Source organism: Chanodichthys erythropterus, chromosome 24 (genome assembly GCF_024489055.1).
Source record: "Chanodichthys erythropterus isolate Z2021 chromosome 24, ASM2448905v1, whole genome shotgun sequence".
In the NCBI taxonomy this organism is placed as follows: Eukaryota; Metazoa; Chordata; class Actinopteri; order Cypriniformes; family Xenocyprididae; genus Chanodichthys; species Chanodichthys erythropterus.
The window spans coordinates 30642619-30666633 of record NC_090244.1 but is presented as its reverse complement, the minus strand read 5'-3'; the positions used below and the strand labels follow the sequence as shown (position 1 = coordinate 30666633).

The following is a 24015-nucleotide window of genomic DNA, read 5'->3' as shown; positions in this document are numbered from 1 at the left end:
GCTTTTTTTGTTTTCAGACCATTGAATTGAAGCAAGTATTTTCAAAAGAAGTACTTTTACAAAAACAAGAAAAAGAATGTGGAATTTAGCTATAGTAACAAGATTATAACAATAACAAATAAATAATGACATAAAACTGATTTATTTTAGATTGTTCGTAGTCAACAAAAAAGAGCAACTGGAGGAAATATAATTTTTGAATTTTTTTAAGTAGTGGTTTGCAGGGTAGCACTTATGAAGTATTTTAAAAGATCGCTTTTACTTTTACTTTATTGGTTAGGAAAAAGAAATGTGGAAGCATCCACACCTTTTCCAACAGATATTATCTACTGCAGGGATTCCCAAAGTGTGGTGTGCACACCCCTAAGGGGTACGCGAGCTGCCGCCAGGGGGTGCGCGAGAGGAAAAATGTAATGGCGTTCTGTTTTTTTAAGTGGGATTTTTCCATACAATAAAAAACAACATTAATAGTAAACATTTCCTTTGTAATCACTTTTATTTTAAATAAAAAACTATAATTTATTAGTTTTTGATAGAAACGTAGAAGAAGACAGCTGCTGTCTTCTTCTACGCCAGTGGTTCTCAACCTGCGGTCCATCACGAATGTAAATGCGGCCCGCGATATGCCGACCACAATTAAAAAAGCATTACAATTTATTTTTGTTTTTAAATTTAAATTGAAGTGAATTAAATAAATATAAATGAGCTATAATGCTTTATTTGTCATATAAAATCATTTTGGTGAGCATTTATTATTTTCAGACATCAGGCAATGACGAAATCACCCAGTTAACGAAACGAACACTTACAAGTGCGCGCTTTGGAGGAATTCAAACAGTTGCCATTATTTTTTGTAAATTTAAGCCTCAAAATGCTCAAATTTGTTATTAGATGAGAAAAACTAAAAGTGGAATATACAAACAAGGAACATATGCAAACAAGAAGAGTCGCAGCATCAGCAGTAAAGGTAAGAAGAATGGAAGAATTAGTGCGAGAATTAATGAGCGAGATGGGCAGCCTTCCTGTTTGCTCTGTAGTAAAGTAACGTTACTAACTTGACAAGCAAAACCTACAATTTCAAAAGACTGAACTGTGAATTTGATGTGTGTGTTTGATGTATTTTAAATCAGTAAAATAATCGCATCAGTGCACTGCGGCTGGAATGAGCCCAACTCGGCCGCACGTTCGCGGATCCGATGCTGCGCGAGGGATTGCGACGTGACAGAATGCTTGATATAATCGTCAGAGATTGTAATTACAAGGCGCTCAGTGTTGTTTGTAAAAAGAGCTGAGTAACATTTGCTTATTAAGGCGTTTATGTGATTGTTTGGTGCTGTTGAAGAGAGTCATACAGAATTAAATAGCAACTTAAACTCGTCACTCGTCCTCTTAAAAGTGGAAGCTTGTGCGTAGCTTTGTTGCACTATATTGAAACTTTGTTGATGTTATTGTCATGCGTGTTCTGGTTATTTGTGCATGATTAAACATGAGTCTTTATATGGCGATAAAACAGCTTTGTTGCGTTTTTTTTTTTTTTGAAGTGGGGATAGGGGGTGCGCCAACCCGGTTGGGACATAGAAGGGGGTGCGCAGGAAAAAAAGTTTGGGAACCGCTGATCTGCTGCATTACTCCAATAAGCAGTAACAGATGGTAAAGTAACATTGTTTTGCTGGAATAGTGAGCGGACAGATTGTCTCAGGTTACGTATGTGTTAGATCAAAATCTCAATAATAGGTAGAATATTTGTAGTCTCAGTCATCAGTTAAGAAACAGGCGCCTCAACCCCTGTGATGTGTGGCAGCAGCAGTGCGAGATCTCGGGAGAATGACAAAGCAGACACAGATCAAGTGACACAGATCAGCAAAACATTTCTGGTTCGTGTGACATCAATCATCGTTTTGCAGACTGAATTTCCCATTTTGTGTTTACCATTCTGACTACACACACACAAGTGTCCCCCATTTCCAATTGCACTCTAACTTCTTCTAGGTCAATTCACTTTGTTGAAAGTTCACATGCATTTGAAACAGTCATAACTCCATTATTCCGATTCATTGTAAGTTAGGGGGACAACGGACCAAACGCTGTGTATGGCATGACAAATCAAACAGTCCTTCTAGGACCAACGTTTCCGAGGAAAAGTGGTCCCTGAAATTGAATGTGGCCAGGGAACCAGAAATACCACATACCAATGCTGACCCAATCCCTCCACATCTGCAAAATTTCCCCGCTGATGTGGATGAATTCTGGCTGAGTACAGGTTCTTCCATGCCTTCTCAATCTCAACGTGGAGATCGGGAAGGAATGGAAGGCTCACCGGAGTTACAGGGTTATGGCCGGAAAGGAACCGCTAATCAAGCCTTCCAAGTGCGGTTTCTTTCCTCATGCGCCCCCAAGGCAGCTGCAGCCTGCCAGAGGCGCGGTCCATAACCTCCATTAACTCTGCATATGCTGAGCAAGGAGGCCTGGAGGAAGCTGCGGGCTCGCCCACTTCTTCCTCCACTGCCATCTCCTGCTCTCTGGGGCTAGCTGCCAGAAAAGCACTGGCTCCAGGATCCGACGATGTTAAAGACAAAGAATCATCGTCATCCAGGAGCCGCTGCTGGAGGCTGAGAAAGGTTCACACCCCTCTCAAACTCCTTGGCGAGCTCCACCTGCGAGCCCCATGATCTCAGCCCCTGCTCTGCCTCAGCACGAGCAGGGCCGGAACCACCAGGAACAGGCGCCGGCGCCTCTCCCCTCGAGAAGATGGCCAGACAGGAACGGAGCATCTTCATAGAAAGACACTCACAGTTAAAGCAGACAGCACCCTCGAGTACTGTCCGCGCGTGCTCTTCGCCCAGACAAAAAACGCAAAGGTTGTGTGTGTCCTCGGGTGTCAGACACCTCAGACACGGGTCAGCACACTTCCTAAAATGTTTTTCTTTGCACACGTTCTCAGACATATTGCCAAGAAGTTGCTTTCTTACCGTTTTTGCTGATACAACAGTGGCTACAACACAACAGTCACGAAAGACAAAGAGATACTGACTGCTTCTCCAGGCACTCCTTATATAATTCCGGGTCGTGCCCCATTACGTCATAGGCTGTCGCCGGCCAATAGGATTGGAGTTTGTTGATATTTTTGCCTTTCAGACACAGAGTCACGTGGACGTTCCCCATAGCGTTTCAATGAAAAGTCTCGTTCCCTCTTTTGGAAGGGAACTATTGTTATTTTTATAGGGTAAAGCAAAACACAATTTGCCAACAGGAGTATTAACCAAACTCAGAGAGACTGAAAGATAGGATTGAGTACCTCTCAGTAAAGTAAGAACACCTGATGGGATTGAACCCATTACTATTGCAAATTCTTTGGGAGAAACAGGAAACTGAAATTCCTTATATGAGAACAACAACCTTTGAGTAACTGACTGACTAATAAAATATTTTTATCAAACCAAAGGAGCCACAACCAAAGGAGATGCTGACAGCCGACTCCAAACAATGACTACCATCATCTTTAGCTATGCCTCAAAAAGATTTGGCTGGGTAGAGAAAGGAAAAACCAAGCCCACCTCCTATATCATGAACCGCACAGCTACCAAGATAGACCACCTGTGTCATTTCAGGATGCGGGTCACTTCGGGGTCAGAAACATCAGACTGGCATCACATTGAGAAAGGAATAATAACAGGTTGTACCATCTCTGTTATTCTATTCTCTCTTGCCATGAACATGGTGGTCAAGTCAGCTGAGGTGGAATGTAGAGGGTCCTTAACCAAGTCAGGCATACGACAGCCCCTGTAAGAGACTATATGGATGATCTTACCATCACAACAACATCGGTCCCAGGGAGCAGGTGGATCCTACAAGGACTTGAGAGACTCATCACCTGGGCAAGGATGAGTTTCAAGCCTTCCAAGTCAAGGTTCATGGTGCTGAAGAAGGGGAAAGTGGTTGACAAGTTCTGTTTTTCCATCTCAGAAACTGACATCCCAACCATCACGGAGCAACCTGTCAAGAGTTTGGGGAAGCTCTTTGACTCCAGCCTGAAAGACTCTGCCACCATCCAGAAGTCCAACAAAGAACTTGGCCCACCAAGGTTGACAAGTCTGGGCTGCCTGGTAGATTTAAAGCCTGGATCTACCAGCATTCCATCCTGCCTGAGTCCTGTGGCCTCTACTGGTCTATGCAGTCCCAATGACAACAGTTGAGTCCCTTGAAAGGAAGATCAGTGGCTTTCTTTGGAAGTGGCTGGGCCTCCCATGCAGTCTTATCAGCGCTGCACTGTATGGGACGAGTAACATCCTGCAGTTGCCATTTAGCTGCCTCACAGAAAAATTTATGGTTGTACGCACCAGAGAAGCCTTACAGTACAGGGACTCCAAGGACTGCAAGGTGTCATCGGCCGGCATTGAGGTGAGGACAGGAAGGAAATAGAAGGCTGGGAAAGCTGTGGTGGTGGCAGAGTCACGCCTGAGACAAAAGGCATTGGTGGGCACAGTGGCGACAGGCAGAGCGGGCTTGGGCTACTTCCCAAAGACTCCGGTTAGCCAGGCCCGTGGCAAGGAAAGACACCATCTACTCCAGGAAGAGGTCCGAGCAGGCGGGGAGGAAGAGCGAGTGAGCAGGGCGGTGGGACTCCGGCAGCAGGGAGTGTGGAGTAGGTGGGAGAGTACACTGCAGCACAGGATCACCTGGGGAAACATCTTGCAGGCAGATTTCCATCGGGTCTGTTTCCTGGTACAAGCTGTCTACGATGCCCTGCCAAGCCCAGCGGACCTCCATGTCTGGGGGAAGAGCGAGACACCTTCCTGCCTTCTTTGCTCTGGAAGAGCTCTTTACAACATCTCCTCAACAGCTGCCCAAAGGCTCTGGCTGATGGGCGCTAACGCTGGTGCCATGACCAGGTGCTTAAGGTAATTGCTGAGAGTTTAGCCTCAGCTATCAGCTTCAGCAAGAACCATCATGCTTTAAAGAAGGCAGTCCCCTTCATTAAAGCTGGAGTGAAACCCCAGGCATGCCCATAATTAACACCAGGCCTCCTCCACAGTGCTTCAGATTGGCAGCTGCAGGTTGACCTGGGAAAACAGTTGAGGTTTCCTCAGCACATTGCAACAACAAGTCTCCACCCAGACATTATAGTTACCTCCAAGGTTTTAAAACAGCTGATCATGCTGGAACTCACGGTGCCCTGGGAAGAACGTATCGAGGAAGCTAACGAGAGGAAACATGCTAAGTATCAGGAACTGGTGGAGGAGTGCAGGGAGAGAGGCTGGAGAACCTTCTATGAGCCCATAGAAATCGTCTGTAGAGGCTTTGCAGGACGGTCTTTTTGCAAAGTCCTCAGTCGTTTGGGCGTTACGGGCTGGCCAAGAAGAGGGCCATTTAATCTGCAAGTGAACTCGCAGAGAAGGCCACAAGGTAGCTGTGGATAAAGAGGGCTGATCTGTGGGCTACTACTAGGACGCAAGTCGGGGCTTGTTCAACCCCAGCTGGGTCGCCTGGGTGAGAGTGTATGATGTTACGAGACCCGAAACACCCAATGATCCCAGGATACATCACTGAGGATGCGTCTCAGTGCATCCATGAGATGTTTCTTGCATATTCTAAAAAACAAAATATAGATTTATTCTTGTATAAAATATTAAAGTTATTCCAAATAAAATATTTATGAGGTGAGAAATTGTGCTTGAATATCAAAGACCAAGCCAAAAGGGCCTGTCTATGAAAAGCAGATAATGTTGCTTGTAATTTTTCAATTTGTAGTTACATAACAGAAGAAAATCAAGGCCACCAAACTGAGAAAAGACATAATTGGGAATAATGTTCCATAAAAACATTGGGTTCTTTCTAAAGTGTTTTAGCCAATTAATTTTGAAGGAATAATTTAGAGTACTAAAAAATTAAGACCACCCTTTTCGTTAGTGTTCATTACGACAGACTGTCTTATATAATGAATTTAATATTTCCACAAAAAATTAAAGAGTATCTGATCAATAATTTTGCCAAGCTTTGGCTTCAGATGAACAGATTAAGCAGCATAAATAAGCCCAGAGAGGCCTTCTGTTACAGTACAGACTGGTCAGAGACGGAAGATTACATGTAACGTTGTTTATTGACACAAGCAGAGTGGTTTGCGAACACAGGCGAGTAAAACTAAAGTAGCAATAGTGAATGATGAGAGAATGAGTAATGATACTGTCCTTTGTGTTTTCCAGAGTGAAGATCCAAGTGGCAGTAGAATAGTTGAGACACTGGAAGATGACGACACGCACAAACACACGGTGAACACAGGAGGTAACTTGGGAAAGCTGGAGACAGGCAAGTATAACACTGGAAGTCCTTGAAGTAAGCATGAAGTTAAGTCCTTGTTGCCAACGAGACTGGACAGTAGGGCTGCACGATATATCGCATGAGATTGTCACGCGCATTTCGTCAGTAAAGCCGGTTCCCTGATTACCGCTAAATCGCCATCACCTGCTTTCAAATGGAGCGGCATTTAATAGACAGAGCCGTAGATCACTGAAAAGCCACGCAATATCGCGTTCATTATCGAAGGCGATTCATCTGCGATATGAACGCGATATTGCGTGGCTTTACTGACGAAATGCGCGTGACAATCTCATGCAATATATCGTGCAGCCCTACTGGACAGTGTGTGTGAGTGTCTTTTATGTGCCAGTTGATTAGAGTGCTGATGAGGTGTAGGTGTGTGTGATCAGTACTCTGGTAAGGTAGTGTGCTGTGATTGGATGGTGCTGGAGCCTGGCGTTTCTTTGACACTTTCAGCCTTTGTAAGAAGTACCCTACCTCTCAAAGAGAGATCTCTTTGTAGGCACTGGTTAAATCTCTTCGGAACTTTAATTTTCAACTTCTTACGGATAAAGGTGCATCTTTCTTTTTGGTCCTTTACTATCTGAACTCCTAGATAACAAACCTTTTCTCTTACAGGAATATCATGAATAAGGAGGTCATTGCAGTTTTTTATGGGCAAAAGCACACATTTTCGAATATTTAAATGCAGGCCTGAGACTTTGGAGAGAAAATCAATAATATTTATTGCCAGAGGGATCTGCATAGCATCTCTAATGCCTCGTTTCCACTGAGCGGTACAGTTCGGAACGGTACACCTTGATCAGGCTTGCGTTTCCACCACCAACAGTATCCTTACTTGATAGGCGTGGTGTAGCCGGAAAGTAGTGATTGATGTCATTCTCGTGCGAAGAAGAAAACGACACGATAAACAACAATGGAGGACATACCATAGACATCATATATATGTATATATATATATATATATATATATATATATATATATATATGGGACATACAGCAGATCTTGTTCTTGCTTCTCGGCTTGAGGATGTCTGTCACAACAAGAAGACGAGCTTTGCTTGCTGCACGCCAACATTCGGTGTTTCAGAATACCAAGATCGCAAAGTTCAGATGTCCATGCAGCAGCACCTACCAGCAAGCGGAGGAGAAAACCTGCGTAATTTAAAAACTATTTTATTGTCATGAAATGTAGTTTTAAAAGTTTTTCAGGTGATGAAGTTGTTTAAACCTAAAATCTGTGGTTTATTTATAAACATAGCGCCTATTTGAAAATTTGATCTGATGTCAGAGTTGTGAGATCCAGGCGATCACCGGGCGCTCTTTGCTAATGTACCCAGCCGAGAGCAGCTGTACCTCGGCTAGTCCTTCTGACATTCGCCGCTGGCTCAGATGTCTCTGTAGTGGTTAAAAACAATGTATCATTCATCTTATAATGGGCAATCTTTGGTCTCATGAATTTATAATTTGTTCTCGGGCAAATCGTTTTTTGCTGAGGGCAAAGCGAAGTTTTATAACTTTATATATTTATTTAACTTTACCATTGTAGCGCGCTGTATGTTTGACTGAATTGTTTGCCTTTATTTTATCTTTGTCTTTATTTCTTATTGTATAGCTTGTCATATTTTATACTTATACTTTTATAATGGTTATTATTGATAATTAAAACTGACTTTTAACAAAAAGAGAAGGTTGTTTTGTCTTATTTCATTTTATTATAGGCTACATACAGTGAAGATACTCAGAGTACATATGCACATATTGCCCGAACCACACATTAATAGGTTTCTTTTTTTTTTTTTTTAAATAAAAACGAAAAGAGGCTGGGTTGTGTTTTATATTTTGTTTTGTTATATAGCCTACATGAAGTGAAGATAATCAACATGAAGTGAAGATAATGGAAACGGCAAAAAATGCGTACTGTACCGTACCGAACCGAACCGTACTGCTCAGTGGAAATGAGCCATAAGAAAGAGAGTTGAATGATGATCACCTCTCCTTCAGCAATAGCTATTCCTTTCAGACTCCTGGGGCTGTATTCACAACATTTTATCTTAGCACTAAGAGTTCTCCTAAATAGCAGTAAAAGTTCTTAGCTAAGAGTTTTCTCTTAAAACCTATTCACAAAGCAGCTGAGACAAACTTTTACTAAGGAATAGACAGAAGTCTTAAGCTAAGAGTAAGGGCGGGGTTGACCTCGTTGCTATGGAGTAAACACACAGTGATTGGCTGATGGGGAGGAGTCTGCGATTTAATCATAGAAATATTGTAGAATGAGGTGTCATGTTTCCATATTAAAATAAAGGTTTTAAAATACAAATGTTGCCCTATTCAAATAAAGATTTTTAATACAAATGTTGCCATAGTCAAAATAAAATGTCGCCATATTGTTGCCATAAAGGTTTTAAAATGTAGGCTAAGTGTCACTAATTAAACTAGTATATACAGTTAATTGTCCGCCTCTTAGATGTCTGCATCTCAAGAGAATGCAGAATTCAAGCGACAAATTATGTTTCATAAACAAAGTTTATGAGAAACACATTCAAACGGTCTATCTAATCATCTTGAGAGGAGGAGCCGACTCGCCTATAGTTACTTCAACAGTTTTCTGCATCCCTCCTCCACCCCGTCCCTCACTCTTGGCTGGGGATATGAGGAGAACTCTGGGTTTGGGTTGAATTCCAGGCTCAGAGCCCTTGATCCTCATGGACAGCACACCAAATACGCTTATTATATATATATATTTTATACTTTATACCTTACTGGCATAGGTAATCAGACAATATTTATTTATTTGTTAAAGATTTATTTTTGGCATCTCATCATAATTTCAAATCTATAAATCAAATTGTATTGTATTTATGAAGAAAAGGTTCAGCACCCAAGGCTCTATCACTATTGCCTCAATGGAGTTCAGTGTCTTTAGGTGGATTAGGACTGTTTGTGATTTGGTCTTAGTGACTTAGGAGTCCTCTTGACTACTCCTAACGCTTCACAGATTTAGGAGCTAGATTTAGTGCTAAAGTACTTTGTGAAATACTCTTAGAGCAAACATTTAGGACTCCTAAAATTAGGACTGACATGCCCATTATTTTTAAGAGTTTCTCCTAAATCGGCAAGTTAGGAGCTACTTTTAGCATTAAGATGTTTTGTGAATATGGTTTTTATGTACAGAGTACAGAGGAGTTGAGCTGCGAGAAGAAAAAGGTAAGGTGAAATAGGGCAACCCTGCCTGATTCCACTTGTAATTTCAAATGGCCTGTTTACACCTGGTCACTTTATGTGTTTTCTCGGATAGGATAGCTATCCGATCATGAAAAGACCAGGGGCCGTATTCACAAAACATCTTAAGGCTAAAAGTAGCTCCTAACTTACCGATTTAGGAGAAACTCTTAAAAATAATGGGCGTGTCAGTCCTAATTTTAGGAGTCCTAAATTTTTGCTCTAAGAGAATTTCACAAAGCATTTTAGCACTAAAACTAGCTCCTAAATCTGTGAAATGTTAGGAGTAGTCAAGAGGACTCCTAAGTCACTAAGACCAAATCACAAACAGTCCTAATCCACCCAAAGACACTGAACAGTGAACACCATTGAGGCAATAGCGATAGAGCCTTGGGTGCTCAACCTTTTCTTTATAAATGCAATATATTTTGATTTATAGATTTGAATCTATGATGAGACGCCAAAAATAAATCTTTAACAAATAAATAAATATTGTCTGATTACCTGGGGCAATGGTTTTCATGAGTTCACACTTACAAATGATTGAATAGAGTAATATATGTATATTTTGGAATATATACATTTTTATTAAAACATTTATTTGAATAGGGCAACATTTGTATTTTAAAACCTTTATTTTAATATGGGAATATGACACTTCATTCTACAATATTTCTATGATTAAATCACTGACTCCTCCCCATCAGCCAATCACTGTGTGTTTACTCCTTAGCAACGAGGTCAACCCCGCCCTTACTCTTAGCTTAAGACTTCAGTCTATTCCTTAGTAAAAGTTGGTCTCAGCAGCTTTGTGAATAGGTTTTAAGAGAAAACTCTTAGCTAAGAACTTTTACTGCTATTTAGGAGAACTCTTAGTGGTAAGATAAAATGTTTTGTGAATACGGCCCCAGGTCTAAATGCCCTCTGAAATGCATTTGAGATGGATATTAATTCGATCACTCAGACCACTTCAGGAGGTGGTCAGGCACAAAATGGTGGGTTGCACCATGTTTTAGAATAACAGAACTACTGCCATTCGTGTATAAAGTTATGGCACTGCAGAAGAAATCTCCAAATACAAACCTTTCAAGACACTTAAAATTTAACTCCAAAGTGTCAAAAGCTTTATAAAAGTCCAAAAAGAGAAGAAAACTATCATCAGAAATTAAGCTATAATAATCTAAGATATCTAAAACTAAACGTATATTATTTGAAATGTGTATTATTAATGAACCCAGATCGAGCTTCATCAATTTTAGAATTGAGCACATTCTTAATTCTTTTGGAGAGTATTTGAGCTAACACCTTATAATCAATATTTAATAAACTTATTGGGCACCAATTGTCAATAAAGAGCAAATCTTTATTACGTTTACGAATGAGGGAAATTATTCCTTAAGTCATAATGGAAGGAAGTTTGTGATTAATGCTCTCATTACAAATATGAGAATATCTGAGAATTGTTTATAGAATTTCTCTGTCATGCCATCGTTGCCAGGTGACTTATTACAGTTGAGATGTTTTATGGCATCAGCTACCTCTTCTAAGTGTATATCCTGATCACAAAAATCTTTTTCCATAGCACTAATTGAATGTTCATTTTCTAAGGAATCCAAGAAGTGGCAGAATCAGCACAGTAGCTAGATTTATCAAAAAATGTTATGATAGAAGTGAGATATTGTTTGATAATCATTCAGTAACAAGACCATTAATAATCAGGTGGTGAATTGTATTACGTTTACCCTGCTGTCTTTCAAGGTTAAAAAAGTATGACGAATTTTATTTGCCATTTAACTCTCGACCTGACAAAGGCTCCTTATGCTATACATTAATAGATCTCATCTAATTTATGATTTAAATTAGTCAATTTAAACTAGGCAAACTCTCTTCAGGTGAGAGCCTGTCAGGAATCACCATTGAGAAAGAGGTAATTTCAGACAAAATTTGCTCCTCAGAAATTCTGTTGAGTTTAGAAAGCAGAGCACCATAAGACCTTAGATATTTACCAATTTCATATTTTAAAAGTTCCCAGTATCCACAAAATGCTCCTTCCTTTTGTGCCAAATCCCAATTAAAAGGTAATAATTTATGTTGTAATTTAACTGAATCATGCAAGATATTCATTTTCCAAAAATTATGATGTGGTGCTACAAAGGAGGAGAATCTCATACTTGAATAAATTGCCTTGTGGTCTGTTAGGGGAGTAAAAATAATATTAACCAAAACATTCTCCTTTGAAATGCTGTCTGAGTCTGTGTGCTGAAACCAGCAACTTCAAGTAAACGGCAAATTAAAACATCATTGAAGAGACTATTGTTTAAATGGGAAAAAAACTTGAGAGCCATTACCAGTCCCGTGCAGCCGTTCAGCCTGTGATTCTTGGGCGTCTATTTTGTAGGATTCTTTACCTAACCTATGTAGGGGAATTTACAGTTAAAGCCCCAAAGACCTGATATGATGAATGAAGACCCGAAGTCAGAGTTTAAAAAAAAATAATAAATTGAAGAAAATTTTAATGAATAGTTTGCAGTTTCATCAGCAGAAGCCAGCTCTCACAAAGAGTTCATTAGCCACTCTGCGTACATTCACATTTCCACAACAATTATACTCTAACAGAGTTCACTAACTACAGGTGCCTGTCATATAATTAGAATATCAAAAAGTTGATTAATTTCACTACTTCCATTCAAAAAGTGAAACTTGTATATTATATTCATTCAACTAAGGAAAATCCCAAATTCAGTATCTCAGAAAATTAGAATATCACTTAAGACCAATACAAAGAAAGGATTTTTATTATTATTATTAATCTTGGCCAACTGAAAAGTATGAACATGAAAAGTATGAGCATGTACAGCACTCAATACTTAGTTGGGGCTCCTTTTGCCTGAATTACTGCAGCAATGTGGCGTGGCATGGAGTCGATCAGTCTGTGGCACTGCTCAGGTGTTATGAGAGCCCAGTTTGCTCTAATTGTGGCCGTCAGCTAGGGCTGGACGATTAATTTAAAAGTAACCGAAACCGAAATTCAGAACCTCTAACTGACGCATTTTTCCCATGTCGGTTACTTTACACTGGACCTCAAGCAACATGGATTGTGTGCCTTTCCTCTCTTCCTCCAGACTCTGGGACCCTGATTTCCAAAGGAAATGCAACATTTACTTTCATCAGAGAACATAACTCTGGACCACTCAGCAGCAGTCCAGTCCTTTTTGTCTTTAGCCGCTTCTGACGCTGTCTGTTGTTCAAGAGTAGCTTGACACAAGGAATGCGACAGCTGAAACCCATGTGTTGCATACGTCTGTGCGTAGTGGTTCTTGAAGCACTGACTCCAGCTGCAGTCCACTCTTTGTGAATCTCCCCCACATTTTTGAATGGGTTTTGTTTCACAATCCTCTCCAGGGTGCGGTTATCCCTATTGCTTGTACACTTTTTTCTACCACATCTTTTTCTTCCCTTCGCCTCTCTATTAATGTGCTTGGACACAGAGCTCTGTGAACAGCCAGCCTCTTTTGCAATGACCTTTTGTGTCTTGCCCTCCTTGTGCAAGGTGTCAATGGTCGTCTTTTGGACAACTGTCAAATCAGCAGTCTTCCCCATGATTGTGTAGCCTACAGAACTAGACTGAGAGACCATTTAAAGGCCTTTGCAGGTGTTTTTAGTTAATTAGCTGATTAGAGTGTGGCACCAGGTGTCTTCAATATTGAACCTTTTCACAATATTCTAATTTTCTGAGATACTGAATTTGGGATTTTCCTTAGTAGTTATAATCATCAAAATTAAAAGAAATAAACATTTGAAATATATCAGTCTGTGTGTAATGAATGAATATAATATACAAGTTTCACTTTTTGAATGGAATTAGTGAAATAAATCAACTTTTTGATGATATTCTAATTATATGACCAGCGCCTGTATGTCATTACTTCCGATTAAACGATTCAGGCCTTAACAGGAAAGATTTCCAAAACATACTGATACTTTTCTCTCAGTGAGAGGTACAGACAAAATTTATCATTATTCTCTAGTGTTTGAAGATGAAAAAAAAAAAAACTTTAATAAGTTGAAATGAAAAACATTGAATGAGTTAAAAATTATTATCAGATTCATGTCTCTCTTAAAAGTGTTATGATCTCTTCTTCAGCTCCATGAAGCACAAGAACAATGAGTTCATTTAAAAAAAAACTACTTCTCTCCTTCATAAAAGAACTGAGTGACACAAATTCATTACGAAAATTAACACAAACTCCTGAAATTGAAATTTGTCAACTTTGGATGATGTTTCTTTTTCGTGTCTCATTGCAGCTGATCAGGAAAGATTTCTATAGAAGAGATGCTTTATCGTGTCATGTTTGGTGTCACTGCTTGATCTGAAGATGATCTAGTTACTGTGATTGTGACCGTACACTAGATCATTGATCAAACTCTGATGTGTTTCTCTCCAGTGTGAATTCTTTCTTGTGTTTCAAAGGCTTCAACATACTTTTGTCTTTTGTGCTGTAATATTAGGAATGAATCTTCAGGTGTTTCTTCAGGACTGATGCTCAATGAATCGGTTTCCAGCAGTGATCACAGTTAAATGCCCTACTGAAAAATCCAGCTTAAACCAGCTACGACCAGCCAACCAGCTTAGGTTGGTTTTACCTGAATTTTTCAGCAGGGTGGTCTTTCTTCAGAATGAGAAGACATGATTTCAGAGCGAAAGCCTGAGCTGCTTCTTCCCAGTGTGAACTCTCATGTGAATCTTCAGCCTTCATTTACATCTGAAATGTTTTTTTACACAATTTTCAAAAATCAAAAATGTTTTAGAAAAAAAAATTTTTATTATTATTATTATTTTTCACATAAAACAATGTAACTCTAGTGAGCATCAGCATGTTCTTCAGCATCACGATGAATGAAGAACAAACACAAACCTCCTTGTTCTTCAGTATTTTATTGGTTCATTCTGCAGGTTCTGGATCACTGGCGTTCTCTCTGTCCTCCTCTTCCAGATGCTTTCTGGTAGTTCTGACAAAAACAAACATGTTTCATTTCCAACAGACACAATGTGAGATGAATAATCGGTAACACTTTATTTTAAGGGTCCAGAATAATGCATTAGTTAAGCATTAATTAATGATTAACTTGTTCACAATTAAGCATTAGTTAAGAATGAACACTAGTAATTAATGATTAACTTTACATTGTAAGGGTCAGAATTATGCATTAGTTAAGCATAAATAAACTAGTAATTAATGATTTACTTATTCACAATTATGCATTAGTTAAGAATGGACACAATAGTAATTAATGATTAACTGAATGTACAGTAAATGCCTTTTAGTCATTATCTACAACTTAATAAACCATATATTATTTTTGTGTAGTGATGTAATTATATTTCTGTGCCATTCTATTAAGTTAACTGAACAATAAACTAGTAACTATGCTTAATTACTGATGGTTTTGCAGTTATAAATTGCTAAAATAGCGTAATAAAGACAATTTGACCCCCATAGTGAAATGTATATCCTCATTAATTATGGCACTTATTGAGTGATATTCAAGTTTATTGAGCAGAATAAGCCAACAATTAAGGCAAAATTACCATTAGTACAGTACTAATAAAGGCAATTTGACCCCCTATTCTAAAGTGAAAGCTAAAGCCTCATTAATTATGGCACTTATTGAGTGATATTCAACTTTATTGAGGAGAATAAGCCAATAATTAAGGCAAAACTACCAATAATACAGTACTAATAAAGGCAATTTGACCCCCTATTCTAAAGTGTATACTAAATACATGGCCCTTATTAAAACAATTATTAATACATACATTTTACAGACACAAAATATACGTTTTTTTGTATGTTTGGATAAAGGGTGATAGATACAACATGGACGTATTGGCAACATTTAAACGTAAGAATATTAGGCTTTTAGCTACCGCCAAAATACTTAAAAGATTTACTAATCTTTTACATCATAAAGATATCTGTATAATTTCCCTTTTACCGTTTTATAGATAAATGTTTTATCCCTAAACTCAAACACAACCATTTTATAGAGAATATAAAATGAACGTAATGGATTTTAATATTAAGAAAAATGACAATTTTAGTAACACTATAGCATCAAAAGAATGCTTTGAGCCACTTAATCCACTTAAACCTCTAAACCTATACATAACCATTTCTTAAAAATATGTAGAATAGTAGAAAAACCTAACAGACAGAAAAGTATAAACTTAATCACAATAATTTCTTTATTAAGAAGATTTCAAAAGCGATACCAATAGCTGTTCGAATGACGATGTGTGCAGTTGCAGTCCTCTCTGGTGATATACAATCGTTTTATATCAGGTACAGAGCAGAATTTAAGTTATTAATCCACGAATGGTATTCCGCTTCACTTCACGGCATGTCGCAATCTGTGACGAAGCAGGCGAGAGCCAATGAGCGTTGACATCACTGCCGTAAAACATGCCGTGTCAAGCTTTTTGAGGCGGCAATTTTTGAATTCATAACGATCGCTAGAGTGGTTTAAATTGACGTCTTTTGTGAATTTATGTTGCATTTTGGTGTATTGTCTAGTCCTGTGTCTGAGAAAACGCCTTTTGTTTCCCACGGCGAACAAAATAAATATTACATGATAGTTAGATGATTACAGAAATGTTATTCATTTTAAGGTTTTAAAGTGTTGTTTTGTTTAACATAATTCTTTGAAATGAGTTTGCAGTGAAAGTCACAAATAGCAAACTGTTTTTACATGTAATAATTTTTAGTGCTGTCAATATTGTATGTTTCAGTGTATGAAAACGTAATTAAATATGTGTTGTAGAACCACACTTTGCGTAAAAATACATTCTTGTGCGATCACGCTGCAGAATAATTCAAAACAAATAGCGTAAATAAGAACCTATAAATGGATCAAATTATCTTTACTGTATTAGTGGCAGTTTAGCCTTAATTATTGGCTTATTCTGGTCAATAAAGTTGAAAATCACTCAATAAGTGCCATAATTAATGAGGATTTAGCTTTCACTTTAGAATAGGGGGTCAAATTGCCTTTATTAGTACTGTATTAATGGTAGTTTTGCCTTAAATGCTGTCTTATTCTGCTCAATAAACTTGAATATCACTCAATAAGTGCCATAATTAATGAGGATATACATTTCACTTTAGGGGTCAAATTGTCTTTATTACACTATTTTAGCAATTTATAACTGCAAAACCATCAGCAATTAAGCATAGTTACTAGTTTATTGTTCAGTTAACTTAATAGAATGGCACAGAAATATAATTACATCACTACACAAAAATAATATACGGTTTATTAAGTTGTAGTTAATGACTAAAAGGCATTTACTGTACATTCAGTTAATCATTAATTACTAGGTTATTTTTGGTTAGTTATAACATGTGTATTTTCAAATATTTAATAAATTGTAAATAATGGCTAATATGCCCTACTATATGTTAAACTAATCATTAATTACTATTGTGTCCATTCTTAACTAATGCATAATTGTGAACAAGTAAATCATTAATTACTAGTTTATTTATGCTTAACTAATGCATAATTCTGACCCTTACAATGTAAAGTTAATCATTAATTACTAGTGTGTTCATTCTTAACTAATGCTTAATTGTGAACAAGTTAATCATTAATTAATGCTTAACTAATGCATTATTCTGGACCCTTAAAATAAAGTGTTACCGAATAATCAATATTTCAGACTCTGTTCAGGCTAATCATGTGTTTAAATCACGAAATCCTTGAAAGTCTTGGGTTTTAATGTGGACCAAACCTTCAGTTTGTGTTGTTCAAAACTTTTACTTTCAGGATCAATGTAATAAAACTTTAAAATTGGTTAAATCCTACAATATTTATATGTAGTATACAAATTTATATTTTGTAGTTTTATTTGTTTACAGTGATACAGTACACACACATCCCTGACAGCAACATAGTGTTGGCCCAGATCCGGCCCACATCTGGTCCATATGCAATCCACATGTACCAGATGTGGGCCGGATCTGGGCCACATTCTGTTGCTGTCTGGGATTAAGACATTTATTAAAGCAGTTAAGAAACTAACTTACACAGAAGCAACAGTTTCTTAACACAAAGAGGCACTACTCACTGTAATTGTTTTTCGTATGAGTGACTAAAGAAGATAACTGAACGAACCTCTTCCCACACGGATCGCTGTGATGTGGTTTCTCCACTGCATGGATCTTCATGTGTATCTTCAGGTGACTTTTAAAAGAGAAACTCAATCCGCAATGATCACACGTGTGCGGCTTCTCTCTGCTGTGGATCCTCTCGTGTATTTTCAGATATGATGACTGATTGAATCTCTTGTCACAGTGTGAACACTTGTGCGGTTTCTCTCCAGTGTGGATCATCTGGTGTGTTGTTAGATTCAATGACAAACTGAATCTCTTATCACAGTATGAACACTTGTACGGTTTCTCTCCAGTGTGGATCCTCTCGTGTGTTTTCAGATATGATGACGCACTGAATCTCTTGTCACAGTATGAACACTTGTACGGTTTCTCTCCAGTGTGGATCCTCTCGTGTATTTTCAGATATGATGACTGATTGAATCTCTTGTCACAGTGTGAACACTTGTACGGTTTCTCTCCAGTGTGAATCCTCTCATGTGTTTTCAGATTTAATGACACACTGAATCTCTTGTCACAGTATGAACACTTGTACGGTTTCTCTCCAGTGTGGATCATCTCATGCGTTTTCAGATTTAATGACACACTGAATCTCTTGTCACAGTATGAACACTTGTACAGTTTCTCTCCAGTGTGAAACCTCTCGTGCAGTTTTAAATTGCTTGCTGTAGTAAAACTCTTCCCACACTCAAAGCACATGTACTCTCTCACATCATTATGAATTTTCTGATGCACTTGTAAACTGTAGAGCAGTGAAAAACTCTTTCCACACACAGAACATGAATGTGGCTTCTCCTTCGTATGGACTACCAGGTGTGTCTTCAGGTTTGATGCCCTAAGAAACGACTTGCCGCAGTGATCACATGTGAACTTCTTCTCTCCATTGTGGATCCTCATGTGAATCTTAAGGTGGGATAACTGCGCGAAACTCTTCCCGCACTGATCACATGAGTGTGGTTTCTCTCCTGTATGGATCTTCATGTGTCGTATAAGATGAGGTTTTTGTGAGAAGCTCTTTCCGCACTGATCACATGTGTGTGGTTTCTCTCCAGTATGAACTGTCAAGTGAACATCAAGATTAGATTTGTTTGTGAAGCTCTTCCCGCACTGATCACATGTGAACGGCTTCTCTCCAGGATGAACTGTCATGTGAACATCAAGATTAGGTTTGTTTCTGAAGCTCTTCCCGCACTGATCACATGTGAACGGCTTCTCTCCAGTATGAACTCTCATGTGATGCTCAAGACTATCTTTCCTTGAGAAGCTCTTCCCACACTGATCACATGTGAACGGCTTCTCTCCAGTATGAGCTCTCATGTGACGCTCAAAATTACATTTGTTTGGGAAACTCTTTCCACACTGAGTGCAGGTGAAAGATTTCTTGGCTCTTCTTTTCTTTAAAAATGTCTTTTTAGTCGTTGAGCGACTCAAAGCTTCTTCTCCAGGTTTGACATGATGTTTCTCCTCCACTTCCCTCAGTTCTTCACTCTCCTCCTTCACTTCCATCAGCTCTGAAATGAAAGAGAAAAGATTAATTTCATTTTCAGTAAATCAAAATAATTCATAGAGAGAAATATGAAGTGAAATGACATAAAAGATCCCTGATATAACAGCAGAAAGTAGACAACTGCTATAAAATACGACCATTTTGCTGTTTTTCTTCATTAATTAAATGAACAGTCAGATTTTATTGACTTCCATTCATACACATGTGAAAGTGGGACACCAGAAACGAAAGCTCGAGCGAGACGTCATATCACGACCGTTGCGGTGTCTGTAGAAATTTCACATGCTCAAAGTCGAGCAACTGTGGCTTTAACTAGTTTTAAATGTCTATCACGCTAGTCGAACTACTGGTTTATGTACATTACCGCACTGGTGCACGATTATTTAATAAATAATTCACTACATTTGTGTCTGTATATTGTTTCACAAAGTAATGTTTAAGTGAAGCCTGATGCCTTTCACAAAAGAAAGATCCCAGTCTCTTCCAAACAGTGAGGTGTTGGAGATCTCAGAAGTGAAGACCAGGAGACTCAGTTGTGTCTTCAACAGGATTCTTTATTGAGAACATGTACTGTTGGTCGCTGCAGTCATCAAGTCCAGCTAAGGCAGTGTAAGTTGCAGTTTAAATACATTTTAGGGATAGAGAATGTTAAATAATTTCTTATTTCTTGGGCTTCATTTTTTGACTATGTTTTTCTTGGGATTTTGGGGTTTGGGGGCTCGTCCGGGATATTCCTAAGAAACCTTAACTTTATTTATTGACTGATTGATTGCATTATTATTATTATTATTATTATTATATGTCCTTACCAGATACTATATTAACTTGATGTATTATTATTTTATGGAGCTGTAGCTGCTGGGGAAAAATGAGAACAGTTATATTTTCTGTAGTTCACCACTACATTACCAATGTACTTCCACTAAACAGAATCTATGTTTACCCAGCCAAAATTATATCAGTTCTGACAACTCCAGAAATGTGAAAAGTGTCCATTAAATAGTTTTAACTATGATTCTAAATCCAAAATTGCTTCATGTGGCTTTGAATGTAAGATGAATCACTTGTTCATATCAGTAAGCAAGAGTTGTTGTGTAAGCTTTTTGTTATTCTTTGTCAGTTTAATATATTGTCAGGTAATACATTTTCCATTAAATACAGTATAAAAGGGTTAGAGCTAGGGCTGGGCGATATATCGAATGCTTTTGTCATGCGCATTTCGTCAGTAAAGCCGGTTCCCTGATTACCGCTAAATTGCCTTCACCTGCTTTCAAATGAAGCGGCATTTAAAAGACAGAGCCGTAGTTCATGATAAGCCACGCAATATAGCGTTCAATATCGACGGCGATTCATATCGATATTGAACGCGATATTGCGTGGCTTATCAGTGAACTACGGCTCTGTCTATTAAATGCCGCTTCATTTGAAAGCAGGTGATGGCGATTTAGCGGCAATCAGGGAACCGGCTTTACTGACGAAATGCGCGTGACAAAAGCATTCGATATATCGCCCAGCCCTAGTTAGAGCACTTTACCCCGTTGAAAAGTTGCAGTTAAAGTTAAGATACAGTACTCCGTATGAATGACCATAACCCTCTGAAACCCAATTTAGAAAATAATCTTGATATCTATTTTAAATCTGATGATTTGCTGGGAAGAGATATAATGCATACATTGGGAGTTGAAATTATGTTTACTAAAAATGATGTTTCTCTTTTCTTCTCTTTTGTGCTGATGGTATCCACTGAGCCACACCCTCATCCTGCCGATTACATGCTGAGTGAAGCTAAGAGTGAAGGACGAAGCAGGTTTCATCAATCATAAACCGTACACTGCAGATGGACAAAGTTGGCGACTGACACAAGATTTGAGGAAGATCAATGACCTGATCATTCCGCTTTCACCAGTGGTACTGGATGTGGTAACTATAATAAATGTAATATCACCTATACAGAAATTCTATAATGTCCTTGATATATGCTCTGCTTTTTGCAGCATACCGATATCTGAAGAGGCGCAGCCATTATTTTAGTTTACGTACAAACAACAACAATTTACATGGACATGTCTTCCTTAGGGCTACGTTGACTTGCCTGCTGTGTCTGTATGACAAGGCTTTGCGTCAATGCATTGATACCAAAGCCTCACCACAACAAACAATCAAGTGGACTGATGAAATGGATGCTGCCTTCAACGAGTTGAAACACTCCATCATGTCGGCCCCCGTGTTGGGCCTTCCTGACTACAAAAAGGACTTCCACCTTTACGGTATTGCAGCGGGGAAACTGGCCCAGGAACACAGTATGAGTTATCGCCCTGTGGCGTATCTTTCCAAAACATTAGACAACATTGCACAAGGTCTGCCTTCGAGCAGTGGCTGCTGCCCTGATGGTACAAGATGCTGAAAAAACAGTCCTCTCACATCCATTGACATTACACACCTCACACCAATTAAATGCAATTTTACGTAATATTAATACACTAGCACATGACAACACAGTCTTTCAGGTTATGAGGCAACGTTGTTAGCGAATACAAATTTAATAATTAAGCCAACATTCATACGCTGTCATTGCTTTGAGAGAGTTGCTCGGCACTGCCGACCAAACCACTGACAGCACTGATGCGGTACATGATTGTACATGATTTACAGCCCTAGACGCGGGGGATAGTCTATATGTTGACGGTTCATGTTCTAATCCATCAGATGGTGTATATTTATGTGGCTATGCAGCTGTTAGACTCCCTGATGAAGTGGTAGAAGCAGAATCATTACCATTCACATCAGCACAGGCAGTGGAACTAGTGGCACTAACAAGAGCTTGTGAGCTTTCAAAAGATAAAATTGTCACAATTTATGCTGATTCTAAGTATGCGTACAGTGCAGTCCATGACTTTACCAAAACATGGAAACAAAGAAAGTAAGCCAGCAAATGGAAAACCAATAGCACATTCTGATTTGATAGGCGATTTAATTAATGCAGTGCAGCTGCTGAACAAAGTGGCCATAGTCAAGGTGAGGGGACACACAGCAGGAGATTAGGGCTGGGCGATATATAGCATGCGATTGTCACGCGCATTTCGTCAGTAAAGCCAGTTACCTGATTGCCGTTAAATCGCCATCACCTGCTTTCAAATGGAGCGGCATTTAATAGACAGAACCGTAGATCACATACAAGCGACGCAATATCGCGTTCATCATCGCAAATGAATCGCCTTCGATAATGATTATTAATGATATTGCGTCGCTTGTAGGTGATCTACAGAGGAAAAAAAGAGGTAATAAATTGGCTGATACAGCTGCTAAAGAGGCTGCTAAAAAAATGTGCAAAAGGGCAACTGAATATGGGGAAGTTGCTACGATGGCACACATGACTAATTTGCCTGATATTGATGTCAAAATATTACAGAGTCAAACTACAGAGGCTGACTTACAATACTGGGCCTCAAAAGGCTGTCAGCCAGACAAACAGGGAGTTATCCGAGACTCTGAAGGGAAAGTGGCCTTGCCAAAGTCGACACTTGTGCTGCTTATACGTCACTATCATGGTCTCTCACACACAAGTGCTGCAAAGACAGCTCAAGCAATTAATGCTTTGTATTGCATTGCAGAGAAACCAACACACCAAGCACCTGAGAGACGACCTTAAACAAAGCATGCAAATGAAGTATTCAGGTATAGGAACACGTCCCAGACTGTAGAGGTTCACCAGTCCTAATCCAATCAGCATAACTATTCAACAAATGGGACAGAGCCATTAAAGACAAAAGGTGAGAGTCTCAGCAATCTGACTCAGACAGATATCATCATCTTAAAATGCTAAATACAATGTTAGTATTTCATGGGATGTTATGTCAGGACGTAGAATCAGCAGATCTTAAACAGATTCTTAAATTTGTAATCCCACAGAGGCATTCAGGTTATTATGTAATTCAGCATGTTTTTTTCTTTTTGAATCAGATCAGTATACAATTTATGAGAAATATAACTTTATCAGTAACTATAAATCAGATTTTGCTTTAGTTGTGATTACAAAACTGTCAGCTATTCTGGAAAGTTCATTTACTTGATACAGTTTACTGATTATTCTTTAAAAAAAATGTTGTAAATATATTGAGAAATGTCCAAAATTTTGATAACATGGCTACAAAAAAGTGAACTAAATATTAATGTAAAATAAGAGCTAAAATAATATTTAGTTCGACCTGATGATGACAACCAGTATAAAAGCTCCAAACCTCCTTTTACTGAACATTTTTGAAAAACAAAAACGGATACAAAAGTTTCATTTAACTGTTTATCTAAATGAGCAGAAGTACTTGAATCTTTCTAACATGAATGTTGTTCAGCATCATGAATGAATGAAGAATAAACACCAACCTCTTTGTTCTTCAGTATCTTCAGTGTGTTTCATTCTGCAGGGTTCTGGATCACTCATGTTCTCACTCTCCTCTTTAATGAACTCAGTCTTTACAGATTCCATCTCTTCTTGATGCTCGTCTTCACTTCTGGACTGATGGGAATATTCCAGCATTTATTGGAGAATTGTCAACAGAAGGAGCTTAGCTGATGATGTGACTCCCGTGTGGGAGGAGCTTCATTGATGATGAATTCCAGTGTGGGAGGAGCTGATCTATCACAATCATAAATATATCAGTTACAGAGTTTGTTATAATATAATGTAACAAAATTATTCCAAGTATAATTAATGAGAAAAACTGTTGAAAGCATAACCTCAGAAATAAATGTACACATTTGTACCCAACCCAACAAATACCCTCAGTCTGTTTAAACCAATGA

The 24015-nt window shown here is 38.5% G+C and overlaps 1 protein-coding gene and 1 pseudogene across 1 annotated transcript; one reads left to right on the top strand and one right to left on the bottom strand.

The window, feature by feature from the left end:
* The first annotated feature begins 3483 nt into the window (after window positions 1-3483).
* LOC137014846 (uncharacterized) lies at window positions 3484-5501 on the top strand (annotated as a pseudogene).
* Window positions 5502-14042: 8541 nt separating this feature from the next.
* On the bottom strand, window positions 14043-23799 carry LOC137015303 (zinc finger protein 227-like). The gene is made up of 4 exons (XM_067380177.1): window positions 23596-23799; window positions 17713-19219; window positions 14454-14547; window positions 14043-14300 (listed from the first exon to the last, which is right to left on the bottom strand). The coding sequence occupies exons 1-3, from the start codon at window positions 23747-23749 to the stop codon at window positions 14481-14483; spliced, it is 1728 nt and encodes a 575-aa protein (XP_067236278.1). The 5' UTR covers window positions 23750-23799; the 3' UTR covers window positions 14043-14300; window positions 14454-14480.
* Window positions 23800-24015: the final 216 nt, after the last annotated feature.